Source organism: Dama dama, chromosome 23, assembly GCF_033118175.1.
Source record: "Dama dama isolate Ldn47 chromosome 23, ASM3311817v1, whole genome shotgun sequence".
In the NCBI taxonomy this organism is placed as follows: domain Eukaryota; kingdom Metazoa; phylum Chordata; class Mammalia; order Artiodactyla; family Cervidae; genus Dama; species Dama dama.
The window spans coordinates 43,660,266-43,681,193 of NC_083703.1; the positions used below are offsets into that span (position 1 = coordinate 43,660,266).

At 40.4% G+C, this 20,928-nt stretch overlaps 1 protein-coding gene across 1 annotated transcript; it reads left to right on the forward strand.

The window, feature by feature from the left end:
• Positions 1-4,991: 4,991 nt before the first annotated feature.
• On the forward strand, positions 4,992-17,812 carry LOC133044368 (dihydrodiol dehydrogenase 3-like). The gene is made up of 9 exons (XM_061125757.1): positions 4,992-5,072; positions 6,325-6,492; positions 6,776-6,892; positions 8,205-8,282; positions 8,705-8,827; positions 9,683-9,792; positions 10,700-10,865; positions 14,240-14,322; positions 17,770-17,812. Exons 1-9 carry the CDS (start codon positions 4,992-4,994, stop codon positions 17,810-17,812), a joined length of 969 nt encoding a protein of 322 aa, XP_060981740.1.
• The last annotated feature ends 3,116 nt before the right edge of the window (positions 17,813-20,928 follow it).

The following is a 20,928-nucleotide window of genomic DNA, read 5'->3' on the forward strand; positions in this document are numbered from 1 at the left end:
AACTGTAGAAAATGTCAGTTTTCATTTCAATCTCAAAGAAGGGCAATTGCAAAGAATGTTCAAAATATGGTAAATTGCACTCTTTTCACATGCTAACAAATTAATGTTCAAAATCCTTCAAGCTAGACTTCAACAGTATGTGAACCAAAGACTTCCAAATGTACAAGTTGGATTTAGAAAAGGCAGCGGCCCAGAGATCAAATTGCCAGCATCCATGGGATCATAGAAAAAGCAAGAGAATTCCAGAAAATATTCACTTCTCCTCACTGACTATGCTAAAGTCTTTGGCTGTGTGGGTCACAACAAACTGTGGGAAATTCTTAAAGAGATGGGAATACCAGACTACCTTACTAGCCTCCTGAGAAACCTGTATGCAGGCCAAGAAGCAACAGTTAGAATTGGATATGAAACAATGGGCTGCTTCAAAATTGGGAAAGAAGTATGTCAAGGCTGTTTATTCTTGTATCCTGCTTATTTAACTTATATGCAGAGTACATCATGTGAAATGCAGAACTGGATGAATCACAAGTTGGAATAAAGATTTCCAGGAGAAATATCAGTAACCTCAAATATGCAGGTGATACTACCCTTCTGGCAAAAGTGAGGAGGAACTGAAGAGCCTCTTGATGAAAGTGAAGGAGAAGAGTGAAAAAGTTGGTTTAAAACTCAACATTCAAAAACTCAGATTATGGCATCTGGTCCCATAACTTTATGGGAAATAGATAGGGAAAAAATGGAAACAGTGACAGACTTCATATTCTTGGGCTAAAAATCAATGTAGACTGTGACCACAGCCAGGAAATTAGAGACATTTGCCCCTTGTAAGAAAAGCTATGAGAAGCCTAGACAGCATGTTGAAAAGCAGAGACGCTACTTTTCTGACCAAGGTCCATAGCGTCAAAGCTGTGGCTTTTCCTGTAGTCACATATGGATGTGAGAGTAGGACCATAAAGAAAGCTGAGCACTGAAGAATTGATGCTTTTGAACTGTGGTGCTGGAGAAGACTCTTGGGAGTCCCTTGGACTGAAAGAAGATCAAACCAGTCAACCCTGAAGGAAATCCTAGTTCCAACCCTGATATTTATTGAAAGGACTGATGCTGAACCAGAAGCTCCAATACTTTGGTCACCTGATGCTAAGAGCTGACTCATTAGAGAGACCCTGATTTTGGGCAAGATTGAAGGCAGGAGGAGACGGGCTGACAGATGACGAGATGGCTGGAGGACTTCATTGACTCAATGGAAATGAATTTGAGCAAACTCTGGGAAATAGTGAGGACAGAGGGTGTAGTCCATAGGGTGCTGTAGTCCATAGGGTGCTGCAGTCCATAGGGTGGCAAAGAGTTGGACACAACTGAGAGACTGAACACCTCATTTTTTGTATTGTAGACTCTTCTGCCCTCTTCAGAGACAGCACATCACATCTTGGAGTCTCTTTTCTAATGCTCCTAACTTTCCACCTTCTCTTCGACTACAGTCCTCCCAGGTCCCAGGACTTTGTGATTACACTAGGGTGACCCAGGTAATCCAGGAACATCCCCTGTCTCATGGTTTAAATAACCTTTGATTAGTAGTACCCTGACCAGGTTCAGAACCTGTGCCCCCTGCAGTGGAAGCACAGAGTCCTCATCACTGGAACCACCAGGGAAGTCCCAGGTTCAGAAAGATTTTACCCATAATTTCACCACATACATTTTGCACCCCTTTTCCTTTATCTTCTCCTTCTGGAACCCCTATCATGTGAATGTTTTTATGTTCTATTCCCTAGATAGAGAAGCATTCATAATTACTATTCTGAATTCTGGTAAATGAATTATTTTGGTAAATTATTCATCTCTATCTCTTTAGTGGATTTTTTCAGGTGTTTTTCTTATTGTTTCATTTGAGACAAATTCCTCTGTCTTCTCACTTTGCTTTACTTTCTCTGTCTCTATGAAATTAGGTGAAAAAGTTTCCTGATTTGTTCTTACAGCGGTGTCCTTGTGTGGATGCATCTTTGCGCAATCTGTGTGCCCAGATGCTTTGGGGCAGAGCTGGAGCTGAGGTGGGCAGGGTCACCCCTTCCCAGGGCATGCTGGCAACTGTCACCTTGATGGGAGGGGTTGGGGGAGGCAAGAACCAGAGCCCAGTGTGAGCAAAGGCTTCTCCTGTGTTCACTGACTGTCCCAACCCTACTGGGCTAGGTAGGTCCCAATAGGCTGGAGCAGAAGCCATGAAGGTTGGCCTCAATTTAGTTCCACCCCTTGTAAGTGTGCACCCCCTCCCCATCCCTGACGCTGGCACCTTTGCCCCAGAGGGGAGCAGAGCTGGAGGAAGGTATGCTGGAGCAGGCCCTGGCATGGATGCCCATGCATGTGGTGCAGCCCTGGCACACTTGTCAGAGCTCCAGACCCTGCTCCTCTGGCCCCTCTCTGATGGTTGCCCTACCCCATCCATATGTGCATGTGTTCCTGTGTGTGATCCTTTGTGAAGGTGTTAAAGTTGGGTACTTTAAACAACTTGTTTGACAAACAAGGCAAATCCTCTTGGTAGATTTGTTCCTTGTCATGATTTTCCTTCGTTAGTTTGCTTGGTATGCTCCTAGTCCTGGTTTTAGCCCAACAGGAAAACTGAGGGGTCTCAGTTCATTTCTGAGTCAGCGTCTTGCCTGGCCCATGGGTGGCTTTCTGATTCTGGTGTATTCATGATTGTTTTTGAATGCTGTAAGTCCCCCCCCACCCCAACCCAAATCTACACCCCAGTTCTACTCAGGGTTTTACCAATACTTGGTCTAGTCTCTGTCTCCTTCATTATTCCTTTGTCCTTGGCCCCATATATATATGGGCTTCCCCAGTGGCTTAGATGGTAGAGAATCTGCCTATAATGCAGGAAACCTGGGTTCAATCCCTGGGTCGGGAGGATCCCCTGGAGAAGGGACTGGCAACCCACTCCAGTATTCTTGCCTGGAGAATTCCAAGGACAGAGGAGCCTGGTGGGCCATGCCCATAGGGTCGCAAAGAGTCAGACATGACTGAGCAACTAACACTCACTCCATATATATAAAGTCCCCCTGAATCTGTAATAGCCCCTCTAGCTGCTCTTCAGTTTAAGTTTAGAGTTAAGTGGAACAGACAGAGATCTCCGAAGAGCCCCCAAGTAGGTTGGAACATTGCACACAGGTTTTCTATGATCACTTTTGTTTGAGGGAGGCAACTGGGAGCTGATCAAGACTGCACTGCTCCAAACAGGTGGAGGGTACAGGTGAGTGATGTACAATGAAATTCCCTGTCACACTCTGTTCTGGATTTTTCCTAATTGCCTGTTTACTTTGTTGCTGTAGTTCTTTGTTTGACTGTTTTCCAGAACTCCTATGAGGTTTTTCAGCTGCTTTCTCTCTCCTTTTTCATCTTTCCTTGAGAGAATTTCCTTATGGCAGAAAGTGAAGAGGAACTAAAAAGCCTCTTGATGAAAGTGAAGGAGAAGAGTGTAAAAGTTGGCTTAAAGCTTAACATTCAGAAAACTAAGATCATGGCATCTGGTCCCATCACTTCATGGGAAATAGATGGGGAGACAGTGGAAACAGTGTCAGACTTTTATTTTTTTGGGGCTCCACAATCACTGCAGATGGTGACTGCAGCCATGAAATTAAAAGGTGCTTACTCCTTGGGAGGAAGGTTATGACCAACCTAGATGGCATATTAAAAAGCAGAGACATTACTTTGCCAACAAAGGTCCGTCTGGTCAAGGATATGGTTTTTCCCGTGGTCATGTATGGATGTGAGAGTTGGACTGTGAAGAAAGCTGAGCGCTGAAAAATTGATGCTTTTTAACTGTGGTGTTGGAGAAGACTCTTGAGAGTCCCTTGGACTGCAAGGAGATCCAACCAGTCCATCCTGAAGGAGATCAGTCCTGGGTGTACATTGGAAGGACTGATGCTGAAGCTGAAACTCCAATACTTTGGCCACCTCATGCAAAGAGTTGGAAAAGACCCTGATGCTGGGAGGGATTGGGGGCAGAGGGAGAAGGGGACGACAGAGGATGAGATGGCTGGATGGCATCACCGACTCGATGGGCATGAGTTTGAGTAAACTCCGGGAGTTTGTGATGGACAGGGAGGCCTGACGTGCTGTGATTCATGGGGTGGCAAAGAGTCGGACACTACTGAGCAACTGAACTGAACTGAGCTTACCATTTTGCTGGCATCAAGTATATATTAAACTTTTAACTTCACAATATAACCATGTAACATTGCATGATAATTTCCCTTAATCTTCCTGAATTTGTTATAATTTAAGTTGTTTATAGGTTATTCTTTTATGAGTAATGCTGAATAAGACAGTAAGTAAATATGTAAAATATGTATCAGTTACATTATGAGAATATTTTAATAGTTATATAACTACGGACAAGGTACAAGCACTCAAAGTCTTTTTGCAGATTGCATATGGTGTCCTAAAGCTATTAATAGTTAACTTCCAATAAGGACTTTGCTAAATGTCTGGTTTTGGTATCCTCTTCAGGATTTCACCACTGTAAGATCTGTAAAGCAAAATAATTTTGCTGGTGGGAAATGTAGAAAAGGAAATTTATGTTCTTTTGAAGTTTTAATTCTTCATTAAGGGAAAATATTTTGAAAACTCCTTATTAAACACTTTTGTATGTGAGTGTGTTTGTACTGTAAGGTAGTTGTTTCAATTGATGTTTGACTGAGATTGGCTTCATAATAGAAAAATAAAAAAGATTACTGTGTAGAGTTTCTTGTGCAACTAATGGTTAAAAATTGTTCAGCACATCTCGTCACTATTTGATACTTAAGGTTATATTGATTAAAAAAATCAAACAAGTTAACTGATTTCAGTTCTCTTCTTACTCTGTGGGCACTGGTTTAGTCATGCTCCTCCTACAACATATCAGCTAACATTGGATCTTGTAGCTGGGTGTTACCTTCCTGTTATTTATAACTGTGAGTGAAGAAGAAAAAAATCAGTCTGCTTACTCAGAGGAGAAACAGGCAATGGATTCCAAAAGGCAAGTGAAGCTTAATGATGGCCACTTCATTCCTGTCCTGGGATTTGGAACCTATGCACCTCCAGAGGTAAGAGTAGTGGTTTAGGGTTGAGATATAAAAAAATAGCAGATATAACATGAGTGAAAGGGATGTGGGGTCTCAAGTTTTGAGTCCCCATGTGACACTAGGAGGGTCATTTGGTTCATTAACCAGGCTAGAACCATGGCCTATGACAGAGGAGAGAAAGAGAAGTTAAATATTACATTTTTTTTCCTTTAGGAAATATCATTTGGGGCAATCATCAACCCTACTTTTTTGTCCTTATTCCTATGGAAACTGTATATGTTTTTCTCTTGGATGCTCTTTATGACTTTTTAAAATACGTAGAAGTAATTTGGAAGTAAGTTTCTCAAATAAAGCAATAATTTCTAAAAAAAAAATGGAACATTTATTCAGCATTATGAACACAATAATCCTGCCATTTGTAACCACACAGATGAACTGGGAGAACATTAAGCTAAGCGAAATTAGCCAGAAATAGAAAGACAAATACTACATGATATCTTTATAGGTGGATTCTCTAAAAGTGAACTTGTAGAAGCAGAGAATAGAGAAATGGTGACCAGAAGCTGGGTCAAGCCTGGGAAAAATGGAAAGATGTTGGTCAATGGTATAGACCTTCAGTTATAGGATGAATAAGCCTGAACAACTGATGTAGAGCACAGTGACTATAGTTAAAGATAATGTGCTATAACATGAGATTTTGTTAGATTAGGTTTTAAGTCTTCTTACAAACAACCTTAATAGTTAGCTATGGGAGGTGATGGATCCTTTACCTAGCTTGATTGTGGTGATTATTAACTATGGACTCTTATGTGAGAACATCACTTTGTACACCTTGAATGGATACAGTTTTATTTGGTGTATTCTGTGTAGTTTCACTGGTAGACAGAGGTCTCAAATGCTTTCACTTGGTTTCTTGTTGCTTTTACCAGGCACCTTATATCTTTGTATGTAAGTATACATCTCACAGTATAAATGCTACCCATGACTACAACTTAAGCTGAGTCTTTTGGCTTCTAACAGCAAATCACTGAACCTGGAGGTGTTCTTGGGTCTTCTGAGGTCAGCGATCAACCACTGGTTGCCTGGGGTTGAAGGGTTCCTGGGTGTCCATGGAATAACTCACCAGGAATGTTCAGGGAAACTATCATGGGTTCATCGTCACACATATAGAACTAACCAAAGGCACACAAAAAAGTTGACCCTTGGGAAGATCAAAGCTTGTACCTTAACAATCTCTTAATCATGTGGATATTCAACATTTCTGTTTATGTAGACTGCTAAGAGTGAAGCTCAGGAAGTCACCCAATTCGCTATAGAGGTCGGGTTCCGCCATATTGACTGTGCTCATGTGTACCAAAATGAAGAGCAAGTTGGCCAGGCCATTCGAAGCAAGATTGCAGATGGCACTGTGAAGAGAGAAGACATATTCTACACTTCAAAGGTGCTATGAATGTTATGTGTGAACATGTATGCAAATGATTGTGCCAAGGTGACAATTATATAATAGGATCATTTGTTTGGTGATCTATGCTTATTGGTAAATTCCTAAAGTATTAGAATTCCATGGTGGTTCAGTGGTTAAGACTTGGTGCTTTAATGCCATGAGCCCAGATTTGATCCTTGGTCAGGGAAGTAATATCCCACAAGCCTCACAGTAAGGCAAAAAAAAAAAAAAAATTCCCTGAAGTATTATTGATAAAACTTCCTTTCTTTAATCTCTACAGCTTTGGTTAACTTCCCTTCGACAAGAGTTGGTCCAATCAGCCTTGGAAAAGTCACTGAAAAATCTTCAACTGGACTATGTTGATCTCTATATTATTCATTTTCCACTGGCTGTGAAGGTTGGAAATATTTGTGATCACATCAGTTTTATTTCTTGTGTTAGAATGTGCATCAGCTTGCATGGATGGTTGAATTAAGATTTGTCTTACTAGGTTGAAGGGACGATTACACTAGAGTAGAATCTCCCAAACAATAATTTGTGATCATCTTTTTAATCAGGTTCTTTGACTCCTTTACATGACTCCCTTACATGCCTCTCAGAGAAAAGATTTAATAATCTGAGAGTCTCTGCCAGAAAAACTTGAGGAAGTAGAAGCAGGCCAGTTCTGCACACAGTCCTGAATATGATTCCTGGGTCTCTGGGGATCTCATGAACCAAGAGTTTTGTGCAGCCGTGGTGAACATGACACTGCCTTATATTGAACATGATGAGTTTCTCTTGTCTTTCACCCTTTCAAGTTGAGCATGTTTGGTTGTGCTCCCTCTGGGTGCATCTAAATTTTGTTCCTTTGTAAGGACTTGGGAGAGATTGCCTCCTCTCTTGCCTGACTGCATGATGAGGTTTGTAGACGGCACTTAGCTGTTAAGAATGGTTTACTGAGAACTCTTGATTTCAAGTTACAAAAAGCAGCTCCAACCATCTGATGCACAATAGCTTAGTGGACTATGCAGATGACAAGTCATAGCCACAGACAGCTTGGGGATTCGCAGTACTCTTCAGAAATATCTCCTAATTTCTACTGATTTCTATTGCTTATCAGGATGTTGCTCATGGTTTGCTTATTTTTTACTGAAAATTTTCCACTGGTGGCAAATATGACCTTGGGGCAGCTCAAGGTTCATGGCCATGACCATTTGAGACCCTTGATCTTCCACAATGGTCTCAAAGACCATTGATCTTTGAGACTTTGATCTTCCACAATCTGTACCAACTAGAGGAGAGTGTTGCTGGTTCATGTGCTTGCCCTAGGGCATCTGATGCTCAGAGGTAAAAGGAAATCTGATTATCTAGTCCAGGTCAAGTTTGAAATTTTTATTCTGGAAATAAAGCCATGTAACTTACTGCCATTCTCAGATCAGAGATATTTCAAAAGAGGGAAGTACAGACAAAATTAACAGAAGTCACTTGAAGTCCTTTTTAGGACCTAGAAAAATTGTACTTATTACAACACGTATTGAGTGTAAAAAAGTAGAATAAGCCTCCCTCCTAAAGACCTTGCTTACGTCTCCATATGCAATCACTTTGCAAATGTTAGTATCTAGAAAGTTGTAAACCTACCTCATGTAGGTTTAATCCCAGGTGCCTGGAAGCCTTGCTAAATGTGGAGAAATTATTTTGTGACATGTTTAAAATGACTGCTTCTATTCTAGCCAGGGGAGGAATTATTTCCAAAAGATGAAAATGGAAAACTGATAGCTGACTCAGTGGATCTCTGTCACACATGGGAGGTGAGTTCCAAGAGTAGAGAATTAAAGGAGGAGCCAGGAGAGTGGAAACCTCCATCAATTCTTCTGCCTGTGTGAATGGGCTGTGGGCTATCAGACTCAGCAGTTCATGACCTCTAAGGGATATGATGCTGGGGTTGTGGGGAGGAAACCATTGCTGAAATGTTCACAGAGAGGAACAGAGGAGGAGAATCTGGGACAGTGAGACAGATATTTATTTCCTTCCATGTGATATGTGTTCTCCAGGGTTTTCCAAGGAGGAGATGGCAATTCTTCTTTTTGTGTCATGCCATTCTTCCCATCTTTCATTCTTGATAATCAATGCTAATTCTTGCTGGATGACACTTTTTACAGATTTTTTTTTCAGCTTTTATTCTTGTTCTATTGCCCATTCTGAGTGACTGATCACCACCTCTCCCTCCCAGGCCCTTGAGAAGTGTAAGGACGCAGGGCTGACCAAATCCATCGGGGTGTCCAACTTCAACCACAAGCAGCTGGAGAAGATTCTGAACAAGCCAGGGCTCAAGTACAAGCCCGTCTGCAACCAGGTGAGCAGCTTAGCTCCTCTCCCTCCTGCTCTTCACAACCTCCTTCTGCGCTGGAGCCTGATGTCTGTCTGTCCTCTCCTCCTGTTCATCCGACCTTTGTGGGTCAAAGGATTCTAGAGAGCGGAGCCTCTGTCTGGACTTTGTGAAAGAAATCCATAACGATATCTCTGATAAAGCCTGGGTGGATAGGTGTGGAGGGCTTCCTGGTAAATTGTGGGTAGAATCCAGAACTAGAGGAAGGAGGCATTTCCCTGAGATGGAAGGATGACCAGACGGAGGGTGAAAGTGACTTGGAGTGAACTGCAAGCAGGAAGGAAGACAATGAAAACCTGGAATGGATTCATGTTGAGGTTTGACAGAAACCAGCAAAATTCTGTAAAGTAATCATCCTCCAGTAAAAAATCAATAAAAAAAAAAAAAAAAACTGGAATGGGAAGTAATAAAGAGACAAAATCAGCTGAGATGGATGTTAAGCATTCATGTGGGGTTCTGTTGGCTGAATCCAAAATCTTGGTGTCTCAGCATTTATGAGTCTCAACAGGCAGCAAAGAACAGAAAAATATGCCGGAGATGATGGAAATCATCCAGGTTAGAGGGTTAATTTAAAGGCTCATGGTGATGCTAACATTACATGAAATATTTACTCAGAAACATTTACTCAAATGTAGAGCCCACCTTTTGATTATTCAGTCTTAAACTGGTTTTCCCATCCATGTCTATCATAAAATTAACTGTATAGACACAATTTTCTCTATTTCTCTCTTCGTGTTAATATTTGCAGCTTACATCTTTTCCTGTCACATTAATAATACCTTTCCATATAATCTGACACTCTTCTCTGTTGACATTCTTCAGGTGGAATGTCACCCTTATCTCAACCAGAGGAAACTGTTGGATTTCTGCAAGTCACATGATATTGTTCTTGTTGCCTATGCTGCTCTGGGATCCCAACGACTAAAAGAATGGTATTGAACCCTAATGTAGAGAACGAGGAATTTATTTAAAATTCAATTTTTGATAAAATAGTTTAAATCATATATTACTCAGATAACTCATAGGCACAGGGGATAAGCAGGGAGGGATGGAATGAATCCTTCTCTGTTATCTTCCCATCACCCAGCCAATTTTTCTACATTGTATTAGATTGTTGACCCATCAATAACAAATGTCTGCCTTAAAATCTATATATAATCCCCCAGTTGAGACCAGAGACACAAGCTTATATCATGATTTACTTATTTATTAAACAATGAACATGTTTCTAAAAATACATGTCTAAGCCTCACATATCTTTTATTTAAAATTGGGATAATAATATGTAACTTCCAGGTCTATCATGGTAACAAATTTCACTATGAATCATTTTTGTAAACATCTATAGAAAATTGAATAATATAAAATTGATGAAATGAATAGTTCTATATTTTGGACTATTCAACTTGTATCAATACCTGTGAAAAGTGACAATTAAAAAAAAATTCCCAGTCTTTTCCCATCACTACTTCTTTTTGTGCCATTGTACAAACTTTAGAGCTATGAATGGAGAAAAACAACAAATGAGAATTAAAAAAGGAAAAAAAATCCAGGAGTTTGGCAGTTCTGGTCTCACTCAAACATGCATTCAAATGACTGTGAGAACTTCGTAAAATAGATTGGGAGGTGCCACAGTTGAGGTTCTGATTCAGTGTGTCTGCATTTAAGCTGGGAATTTGTATTTCTAACAAGATTCCCAGTAATGCTGATGCTCTTAGTACATGGGCCACACTTTGAGAAGCACTGGTATAGATTGGACATACTTGGTCTGTTTGGTAAAACTACCCACAAACTGAGTACTTAGTCTCAGCTCCTCAGCATTTCTGAATTTCCTTCCAGGGTGAACCTGGACCTGCCCGTTCTCTTGGAGGACCCAGTTCTTTGTGCCATTGCCAATAAGCACAAGCAGACCCCAGCTCTGGTTGCCCTTCGTTATCAGATACAACGTGGGGTTGTGGTTCTGGCCAAGAGTTACAACAAGAAACGGATCGAAGAGAACATACAGGTAATGAGGGGGCTGTGGGCAGAGGGCTCCTAAGGAATATCCTTCACGAGAGTCATTCTTTGTCTGTCTCTCAAGACTTTCCTTGCGTCAAGACAAGTTACCTGTTCTTCTCCGTGCATGAATGTGTTTTGTGTGTTCCTGGTGATTTTCTCCTCCTGATGTGGCAACAGGAGAGGCGGCATGGCTGGAGAGGGTTCAGGTTGGACAGAAAATAGATATTTTAGTTTCAGAGTTATGTCAGCCATTTATTCTGTCATCTCGTGCAAATGACATCTTATTTTCTTTGTTCTCAGTTGATGAAATTGCATTATGTGATTTTTTTAGACCATTTGAACTGCTCTAACAAAATATCACAGATTGAGTGCCTGAGAAAAATTGAAATTTATTTCTCACAGTTTTGAAGCTGGAGATCTGAGTCAGGGTTCCTGTGTGGTCAGCTGAGGGCCCTCGTCTAGGTCACAGGCTTCTCTTTGCATCTTAATGTCATGGAGGGGGCAACAGAGCTCTCCCAAGTCTCTTATATGAATATGCTATTTTAAAATCTCATTCGTGAGAGCTCCACTATCATGACCTATCAAAGGCTCCATTTCTAACACCATCAACATGTAAAGTTCAGTTCAGTTCAGTTCATTTCAGTCGCTTAGTTATGTTTAACTCTTTGTGACCCCATGAACCACAGCACGCCATGCCTCCCTGTCCATCACCAACTCCCAGAGTTTACCCAAACTCATGTCCATTGAGTCGGTGATGCCATCCAACCATCTCATCCTCTGTTGTCCCCTTCTCCTCCTGCCCTCAATCTTTCCCAGCATCAGGGTCTTTTCAAATGAGTCAGCTCTTCGCTGACTTTGGGTGGCCAAAGTATTGGAGTTTCAGCTTCAACATCAGTCCTTCCAATGAACACCCAGAACTGATCTCCTTTAGGATGGACTGGTTTTATCTCCTTGCAGTCCAAGGGACTCTCAAGAGTCTTCTCCAACACCACAGTTCAAAAGGATCAATTCTTTGGCACTCAGCTTTCTTTATAGTCTAACTCTCACATCCATACATGACTACTGAAAAAACCATAGCCTTGACTATACCGACTTCTGTTGACAAAGTAATGTCTCTGCTTTTTAATATGCTGTCTAGGTTGGTCACAACTCCTTCCAAGGAGTAAGCATCTTTTAATTTCATGGCTGCAGTCACCATCTGCAGTGATTTTGGAGCCCCCAAAATAAAGTCAGCCACTGTTTCCACTGTTTCCCCATCTATTTGCCATGAAGTGATGGGACCAGATGATATAATCTTAGTTTTCTGAATGTTGAGTTTTAAGTCAACTGTTTCACTCTCCTCTTTCACCCAGAGGCTCTTTAGTTCTTTTTCACTTTCTGCCACAAGAGTGATGTCATCTGCATATCTGAGGTTATTGAAATTTCTCCCGGCAATCTTGATTACAGCTTGTGCTTCTTCCAGCCCAGCATTTCTCATGATGTACTCTGCATGTAAGTTAAATAGCAGGGTGACAATATACAGCCTTGACGTACTCCTTTTCCTATTTGGAAGTTTGGGGGCACAAATACTATGGCAGCAATCTTTAACCCCCAAGCCATCATGGTTTTATTTTGTGTTTCCCTGAATATTATAGGGTTTCATCTATATACACTTAACCTTCTTGAGTTTCTCTTTGTGAAGCTCCTTTTCAAGACTTTGTACACTTTAGCTAGGTTGTTTCTCTTTTGATTTATTTGTAGGAGACCATTATTGTACCCTTAGTCACAGCTATACAAGAAACTCTCCCCACTTTCAGGATTTAATGCAGAGATCATTTCTGTGTCTCTTGATTCTGTGTTTTGACAATCAGCCTGAACTCAGCTCAGCTGCTGTCCTCTTAGCTGGTTTTGCTCATGCATTTGCAGCTCTGTGCAGAGCAGCTCAGCAGCTCTGCTTTAGCAGGTGGATATGACTTTTGTCAGAGGAACCTGCAAGCTTCTTCATGTAGTTTTACATATATATTTGGATAGACTGTGGTCAACTAACCTGGTTATCAACTGAGCACAGTACTATGATCCATAGTCAGTGAATGGAAAAAATAATATTCTTCATTTCTAGACTCAGAACTGACTCATCAATTCTGGCAACATTCACTGTCCAATGTTAAAGATCCATCTAAGTCAAGGTCAAGTGTATGGTCCCCGAAAAACTTGTTTCTGTGTTTCCATTCAAATTTGGCCTTGCAATACACCTAGAATTGGTTTTCCAATATAATATGAAAATGGTTACATATATATTTATTTACTAAATGGAAATCTAAGACAGCAAGGATACCAAATCAATCTATCCTAAAGGAAATCAACCTTGAATATTCATTGGAAGGACTGATGTTGAAGCCGAAGCTCTAATATTTTGGCCACCTGATGTGAAGGGCTGACTCATTAGAAAAGACCCTGATGCTGAAAAAGACTGAGGGCAGGAGGAGAAGGGGACGACAGAGGATGAGATGGTTGGATGGCATCACTGACTCGACATGGATTTGGGTGGACTCCGGGAGTTGGTGATGGACAGGGAGGCCTGGCATGCTGTGCTTCATGGGGTTGCAAAGAGTGGGACACAACTGAGCTACTGAACTGAACTGAACTGAAGAATGTCTTGGCTACTTTTTATTGGTTCTTTTTTTTTTTTCCATTTATTTTTATTGGTTGCAGGCTCTTCTTTTATTTAAAATTTGGTATCACTTTACTGACTTCTACAAGAGAATATGTATGTCAGTCTTTGATTCATGTTGCATTGAAACACTAGATCACTTCAGAGAAAACAAATTTCTTTATAAACTGAGCTATCCATTTCATGATTACGATGTGAATTTTTAATATATTAGGGGTTCTTTAATGTTTAAACTTTTCATAACTTTATCTACAAAGGCATTTACATAAAGTTTCTTTTAGATTTATTCATAGATAAAGAGTAAGTTTGATATCAGATTCTTGGATAGGCTTTTGCAAGGAAGACTCCTCCCCACATGGCTTCAGTGCAACGCTGTCACACTTAGGGTGTGTTGGGGAGCGTGAAGCAGTCTAATGTTTGTTCAGGTGCAGGTATTGAGGCAAGAAAGTCCAAAGACAAAAGAATACATTTCTTTTCAGTCTGAAGTGATTCCCTTAGAAAGATAAGGGACTGATGCACTGTAATGTTTGTGAGGCAGATAGAAAAGGAGGTGTGGGAAGGAGAGGTGAGAACTCAGCAGAGAGTCCCAGGCTTGTTCACCTGGAAGCAGAGGACAGACACGTCTTCCCTGTCCCTTCTTCTTGTCCCCATCGAGCTGGAAAGTCCTCCAGTCCCCAGGGGAAGGCTGTCTTCTTGGCAGAGAGGTGAATATGATTCTTCTTTCCTTCCAGGTGTTTGACTTTGAACTGCCTCCAGAAGACATGAAAGCAATCGATGGCATCAATAGAAATATAAGATATTACGAATTTCTACCGTAAGTGATTTGCAGATGTTTCACACACATGGTTTTTTTTTTTCTCCTGTAGCAGGCAGATCAGTAGGGCAACTAAGCTTTTTAAAAGCTTGATTCTAGGAAGACAGTCCTGATTCCAGCATAGGAACCAACCAGAGTCTTCTGCAGACCTCAAACCAGAGGTTTTCTCCTGGTCTCTGTCTCTGGCCAACAGAAATGATTGGGACCTAGGACAGCCCTTCAGTAAAATCCTCAGAGTTGACATCGTGGTGATTTCACTACTTTGTGCCCTAATCCCTGTGCCTGGTGCACCTCCTCTCAGGGCCGAGGGACCCAGTAAACACAGGGCACAGTGCCAGCAGCCCACTATTCTTACAGGGACCTGCAAACATGTTTAATTCTTTTTACATCAGGATAAAATGGTTATATTAATAAAAACTGTAAAATAATGAATCATTTCTGGATTACATTCATGTTTTGTTGTTCTTGTTTAGTTGCTTAGTTGTGTCCAACTCTTGGGACCTACAGACTGTAGCCTGCTAGGCTCCAGGGTCCATGGGATTTCCCAGGCAGGAATACTGGAGTGAGTTGCCATTTTCTTCTCCAAGTTATCTTGCAATCACTGAACCCATGTCTCCTACTTGGCAGGTGGATCCTTTACACAGACCACCTGGGAAGCCCCCATTCACGTTATTCCTAAGACAATGATAAAACATCTTGTTGATACTTTTTTATGGAGGAAGGTCCCATGAAGGCCAACCTGCAACAGTTTTGAGAAATCACATGGGTCTCCACCCCATCTCCTAAGGGTCTGGTGAATTTTCTCCCTTAGGGGCATTTCTTCTCCAAGACACAATCAATTTCTTTCCAATTAATCTCTTCATTGATCTTTTTTCCCTATTACAATTCCCATGTCCTCATCCTTGTTATCTCACAAAGCTGAATTACCAGTAGATCATGAGCTATACTGACCCTCCAGTGAGAGACTGCTGTGTCCTTAACAGGACACACTCAGGTAAGATCATTTGGGTCTCTCTGGTTTCTTGAGTCAAGACACTGCAGTTTAGCCTTTGTCCAGCAGAACTCCATCCCCTGGGGAGCCCCCATCTGCTTGACTTTGACTTAGTCACTAACACAGAATTCCAGCTGCCTCATTACTGCAGGAGAATGTCAGGATTGAAGGGACAGAAGAGAAATTTGGAAGAGAGTTTAGAGAGGAGGGAATGCAAATTATTGGTACAGCGAAGATTTTGTTTGAAGGGAAAGATCTTAAAACTCTCCCTATTGTTTACAACCTCTTTAACAAGTGGTGCTGGGAAAACTGGTCAACCACTTGTAAAAGAATGAAACTAGAACACTTTCTAACACCATACACAAAAATAAACTCAAAATGGATTAAAGATCTAAATGTAAGACCAGAAACTATAAAACTCCTAGAGGAGAACATAGGCAAAACACTCTCCGACATAAATCACAGCAAGATCCTCTATGACCCACCTCCCAGAATATTGGAAATAAAAGCAAAACTAAACAAATGGGACCTAATGAAACTTAAAAGCTTTTGCACTACAAAGGAAACTATAAGTAAGGTGAAAAGACAGCCCTCAGATTGGGAGAAAATAATAGCAAATGAAGAAACAGACAAAGGATTAATCTCAAAAATATACAAGCAACTCCTGCAGCTCAATTCCAGAAAAATAAATGACCCAATCAAAAAATGGGCCAAAGAACTAAACAGACACTTCTCCAAAGAAGACATACAGATGGCTAACAAACACATGAAAAGATGCTCAAAATCACTCATTATTAGAGAAATGCAAATCAAAACCACAATGAGGTACCATTACACGCCAGCCAGGATGGCTGCTATCCAAAAGTCTACAAGCAATAAATGCTGGAGAGGGTGTGGAGAAAAGGGAACCCTCTTACACTGTTGGTGGGAATGCAAACTAGTACAGCCGCTATGGAAAACAGTGTGGAGATTTCTTAAAAAACTGGACATAGAACTGCCATATGACCCAGCAATCCCACTTCTGGGCACACACACTGAGGAAACCAGATCTGAAAGAGACACGTGCACCCCAATGTTCATCGCAGCACTGTTTATAATAGCCAGGACATGGAAGCAACCTAGATGCCCATCAGCAGATGAATGGATAAGGAAGCTGTGGTACATATACACCATGGAATATTACTCAGCCATTAAAAAGAATTCATTTGAACCAGTCCTAATGAGATGGATGAAGCTGGAGCCCATTATACAGAGTGAAGTAAGCCAGAAAGATAAAGAACATTACAGCATACTGACACATGTATATGGAATTTAGAAAGGTGATAACGATAACCCTATATGCAGAACAGAAAAAGAGACACAGAAATACAGAACAGACTTTTGAACTTTGTGGGAGAATGTGAGGGTGGGATATTTCAAAAGAACAGCATGTATACTATCTATGGTGAAACAGATCACCAGCCCAGGAGGGATGCACGAGACAAGTGCTCGGGCCTGGTGCACTGGGAAGACCCAGAGGAATCGGGTGGAGAGGGAGGTGGGAGGGGGGATCGGGATTGGGAATACATGTAAATCCATGGCTGATTCATATCAATGTATGACAAAACCCACTGGAAAAAAATAATAATAATAATAAAAAAAAATTAAAAAAAAAAACTATATCACAATTCTGATAAAATACATTATAAATAAAAAAAAGGTGGAAACTTACTTTTCTGTCCTTAAAGACTTTCAAGTATAATTCTATCTTCTCCTTCATTAGGCTGTGAATGCCTAGACTTATTCTTCTTTGTGGGCTCAGGTCAACAGCACAGCTCCTGGCACTTGGAATTGCTCAGAATGCACTCTTTAATGAATTGAATTGAAAAGGACAAGTTTAGAAAGAAAAGTAGAAACATGGAGAAAACGAAAACCATAGTTACACTAATTACTGAGTAACCAATGTTTTAACACATCATAAATTAAGGACATATCAATGTCAATTTGTGCTGTATGATTATTCAGGTGACTGTGGTATCTCTTCAATAGATTAGAATTTCCTTAATGGAGACAGTCTGTATTTTTGGGGGTGCTCAGTATCTGCTTATCCATGGATGTGCAAAAAAAGAGCAGCTAATTTGTTCGCTAGCTATGATCCTTCTCATCATCTAGGGACAGAAGTTCCATGAAGGGGCTGAAATGATCTCCAGAGTTAGCCCCAGGTCTTGGGCACTCTTAAAACTGTAACCTGAGTCAAACTACCTGTCACCATGGAGTGACAATTACACGTGAATGTTGGGACTGGATGTGCAGGTGACATGTGCACATGGAGCAGACACTTGATATGTGTTTGTTGGGGGAGAAGGAGGGATGTGTTTGTACGTTTTGAATTTTAGCCCATCCTGACTGCACTCACAGAGTAATGCTGTCTATGACAACATGACAAAATTAATAAATGAATCCTCCTTCTCTTTCAGTGGTGTCAGTCACCCTGAATATCCATTTCTTGAAGAATATTGACTCTCGGGTCTCACTGTGGTTCTTCAAGAATTTCTTGCTTCTGGGGCTGTGAAGAGGATTTTTGTAAGTGGTGAAGGTGCTTGAATGAAGTGTCTGAACTTTTGAAAATGCCTTTCCTTGTGAAAAAATGAAGTTTATGAAACAATTAAAACTTCAAAGTAAGAATGTTCTTTTTTTCTGATAATTAAAAAAAAATACAGGAAATTTGGAAAGTAAAAGAGACATGATAGAAAATAAAGATAAGCTGTGATTCACCATTATATAATACTTTGGTACATTTTCCTTATAGAATCCTATACAAATTTGTGTGCATGATTATTTACAAAGACAAATAATCTTCAATCTACAGGTTGTATACTTTTCAACTTAGCATAATCATCTTGGTAAGCTAAAATATGATTTAAAAAATCCAGTAGTATATTTTGCTCTCTGTAAAGCAGCACATCTGATTAATTTCTTTAATTTCTTAATTGTCTGGCCATGATTAACATTTCGATAAATACTTATATATTTTGCCATTCATTCACTGGTTGTCATTCACTCATTCATTCAGCAAAACATTATTGAACATTCTTTAGTAAGACATCGTTTTGTCAATAAATATTAACTAAATGAGAAATCCTTGAGTTTATAATCTAGTGGAGGATGGTACAGTGAATGTCATCAGGAGATGTGAGAAATGGGTAAGTGCCTGTTGAGAAAATCCTGCACAATCTCTCACATTTCTGTCCATCTGTTAGGCAGAGACACCAACTACCCTTCATCCCACACAACTTTTCATTTGTACAAGAAACAGCCTTTTTTTTTTTTTTTGTATTTATTTATTTTTTATTTTATTTTTTTTTTTATTTTTTTTTTTCCAGTGGGTTTTGTCATACATTGATATGAATCAGCCATGGATTTACATGTATTCCCAATCCCGATCCCCCCTCCCACCTCCCTCTCCACCCGATTCCTCTGGGTCTTCCAAGAAACAGCCTTGAAACATAGAGACAGTGGCTCCTTGCATTTCTCTGGAACAGAAAACTTTAAGTCCAGGAAGGAAGAGTGTTCATGTAACATTTGAGGGCAAGCAATTGGCTGATGTGGGTGGAGTTTAGTAAGGGAAGAAGACAGGAGTTGACAACAAGCTGAAGAGCCAGTGGGGCAATGGGGTCTGTGTCATGTAGGTTTTTGAGAGGTCTTTACTCTGAGAGAAGTGGAGAATGATATTTTGGTTTTGGGCACAGTAGTTACATGAGCTGACTTGTTTTCAAAAAAATCACTCTGGTTGTTATGTTTAGAAGAAAAAGAGGAAAAAGAGCCCTTTATTAGGACTCTACAGGAATTTAGATGAGAGGTGATGTTGGCTGGAACCACAGAAGGATCAGTAAAGATGGCCAGAGGTAGTGGAATAGGAGCTTATTTTAGGGGCAGCATTAATTAGACTGCTAAAATGTTGGACATATGGTGAAAGGTAAAGGGGAATCAAAGTTGACTCCAGGTGTTTGTGTTTAAGTGACAGGAAATGCAGATACCATTTTCTCAGATGGAGAAAATTCAGGGAATCTCATTTTGTGGGAAGATCATAAGTTCAGTTATAGATACATATCTTTCAAATGCCTTTTCATATCCAAGTAAAGATGTGTGCATAGAGTTGGACATGCAAGTAAATTAGAGAAAAGGTTTAGACAAAATATTCATATCTGAAATTTGTCAAATATAGCCTCTTAAAGCCATGAAACTAACCAGTCAGAGATATTACATTATGCAGTGAGTGGTGTGGACAGGGAAGTCAAGCTTCATGAGAAATAAGCATTAAGAAAATGCTTAAAAACAACAACAACAACAACCAAAAAAGAAAAAAAAAACACCCAAAAACAAAAAAACAAAACAAAAAAACCCCCCAAAACTGAAGGAACCAGCAAAAGAGGCTGAAAAGGATCAGCGAGTGAGGTAGGAGGGACTGTTCTTAGAAGGCATGTGAAGTAAGTGTTTGCAGGAGAAAACAGTCCAGTGCTTTCAATGGATCAAGTAAGAGAAGATTGAAAATGGATCACTGGATTCGGCAGTTAACCTTGGCAGGATCAAGTGCAGCTTTGAAAGAGTAGTGAAGGCAAACCCTGAGTAAAGTTGGTTCAAGAAATGATGTGAAGAGACCAATGTAGAACAGAGTATACACAGTTTTCAAAGACTTTGCTGTAATGAGGACCACAGAATCGGTCAGCTACTAAGGAAGAAAGTGGAATCAAGAGATGAAGTTCCCATGTTTGGGGAGACGACCACCTGCCTCTGAGGTCAGAGGAACATTCCAGCAGAGAATAAAACTCATGATGCAGCAGATGGAGGTGGGGCTGACATGAACCATAAATGTCTTAGTTAATGCTGCTGCTATAACAAATGACCAAAAACTTTGAAGCAACACCAAGGTATTCATTTGCATATCTGGAGGTCAGAAATTCAAAATACAGTTCTGAGGTCTAAAATAAAAGTCCCAGCAGGCTTGTGGTCTTTTCTGGAGTTTGTAGGGGAAATCCATTTTGTTCCTTTATCCAACTCTTGGAGAACAGGTCTTGGGTTGTTGAAAGAGTGTGTTTGCTAAGACCAGAGTGTTCTCTTGGTAATACTCTGTTATCCTTTGCCCTGCTTCATTTGTATCCCAAGGCCAAACTTGCCTGTTACTCCAGGTATCTCTTGACTTCCTACTTGTGCATTCTGGTCCCCTATGATGCAAAGGACATCTTTTTTTGGTGTTAGATCTAGAAGGTCTTGGAGGTCCTCATAGAACATTCAAATTCAGCTTCTCCTGCATTTGTGGTTGGGGCATAGTCTTAGATTATTGTGATATTGAATGATTTACCTTGGAAATGGACCAAGTACCTTCTGTCACTTTGAGATTGCACCTAAGTACTGCATTTTGGTCTCTTTTGTTGACTATGAGGGTTACTTCATTTCTTCTATGGGATACTTCCCCACAGTAGTTGATATAATCATCATCTGAATTAAATTCACCCATTCCCATCTATTTTAGTTCACTGATTCCTAAAAAATCCGCATTCACTCTTGATATCTTCTGTTTGACCAAATCCAATTTACCTAGATTCATGGACCTAATGTTCAGGTTCCTATGCAATACT

Bases quoted from the DNA above. Each gene is read 5' to 3' on its own strand.
- LOC133044368 (XM_061125757.1), top strand. From the start codon at position 4,992: ATGGATTCCAAAAGGCAAGTGAAGCTTAATGATGGCCACTTCATTCCT. The intron at 6,493-6,775 runs GTGCTATGAATG...TAATCTCTACAG, and splicing joins ACATATTCTACACTTCAAAG to CTTTGGTTAACTTCCCTTCG. The intron at 8,828-9,682 runs GTGAGCAGCTTA...GACATTCTTCAG, and splicing joins ACAAGCCCGTCTGCAACCAG to GTGGAATGTCACCCTTATCT.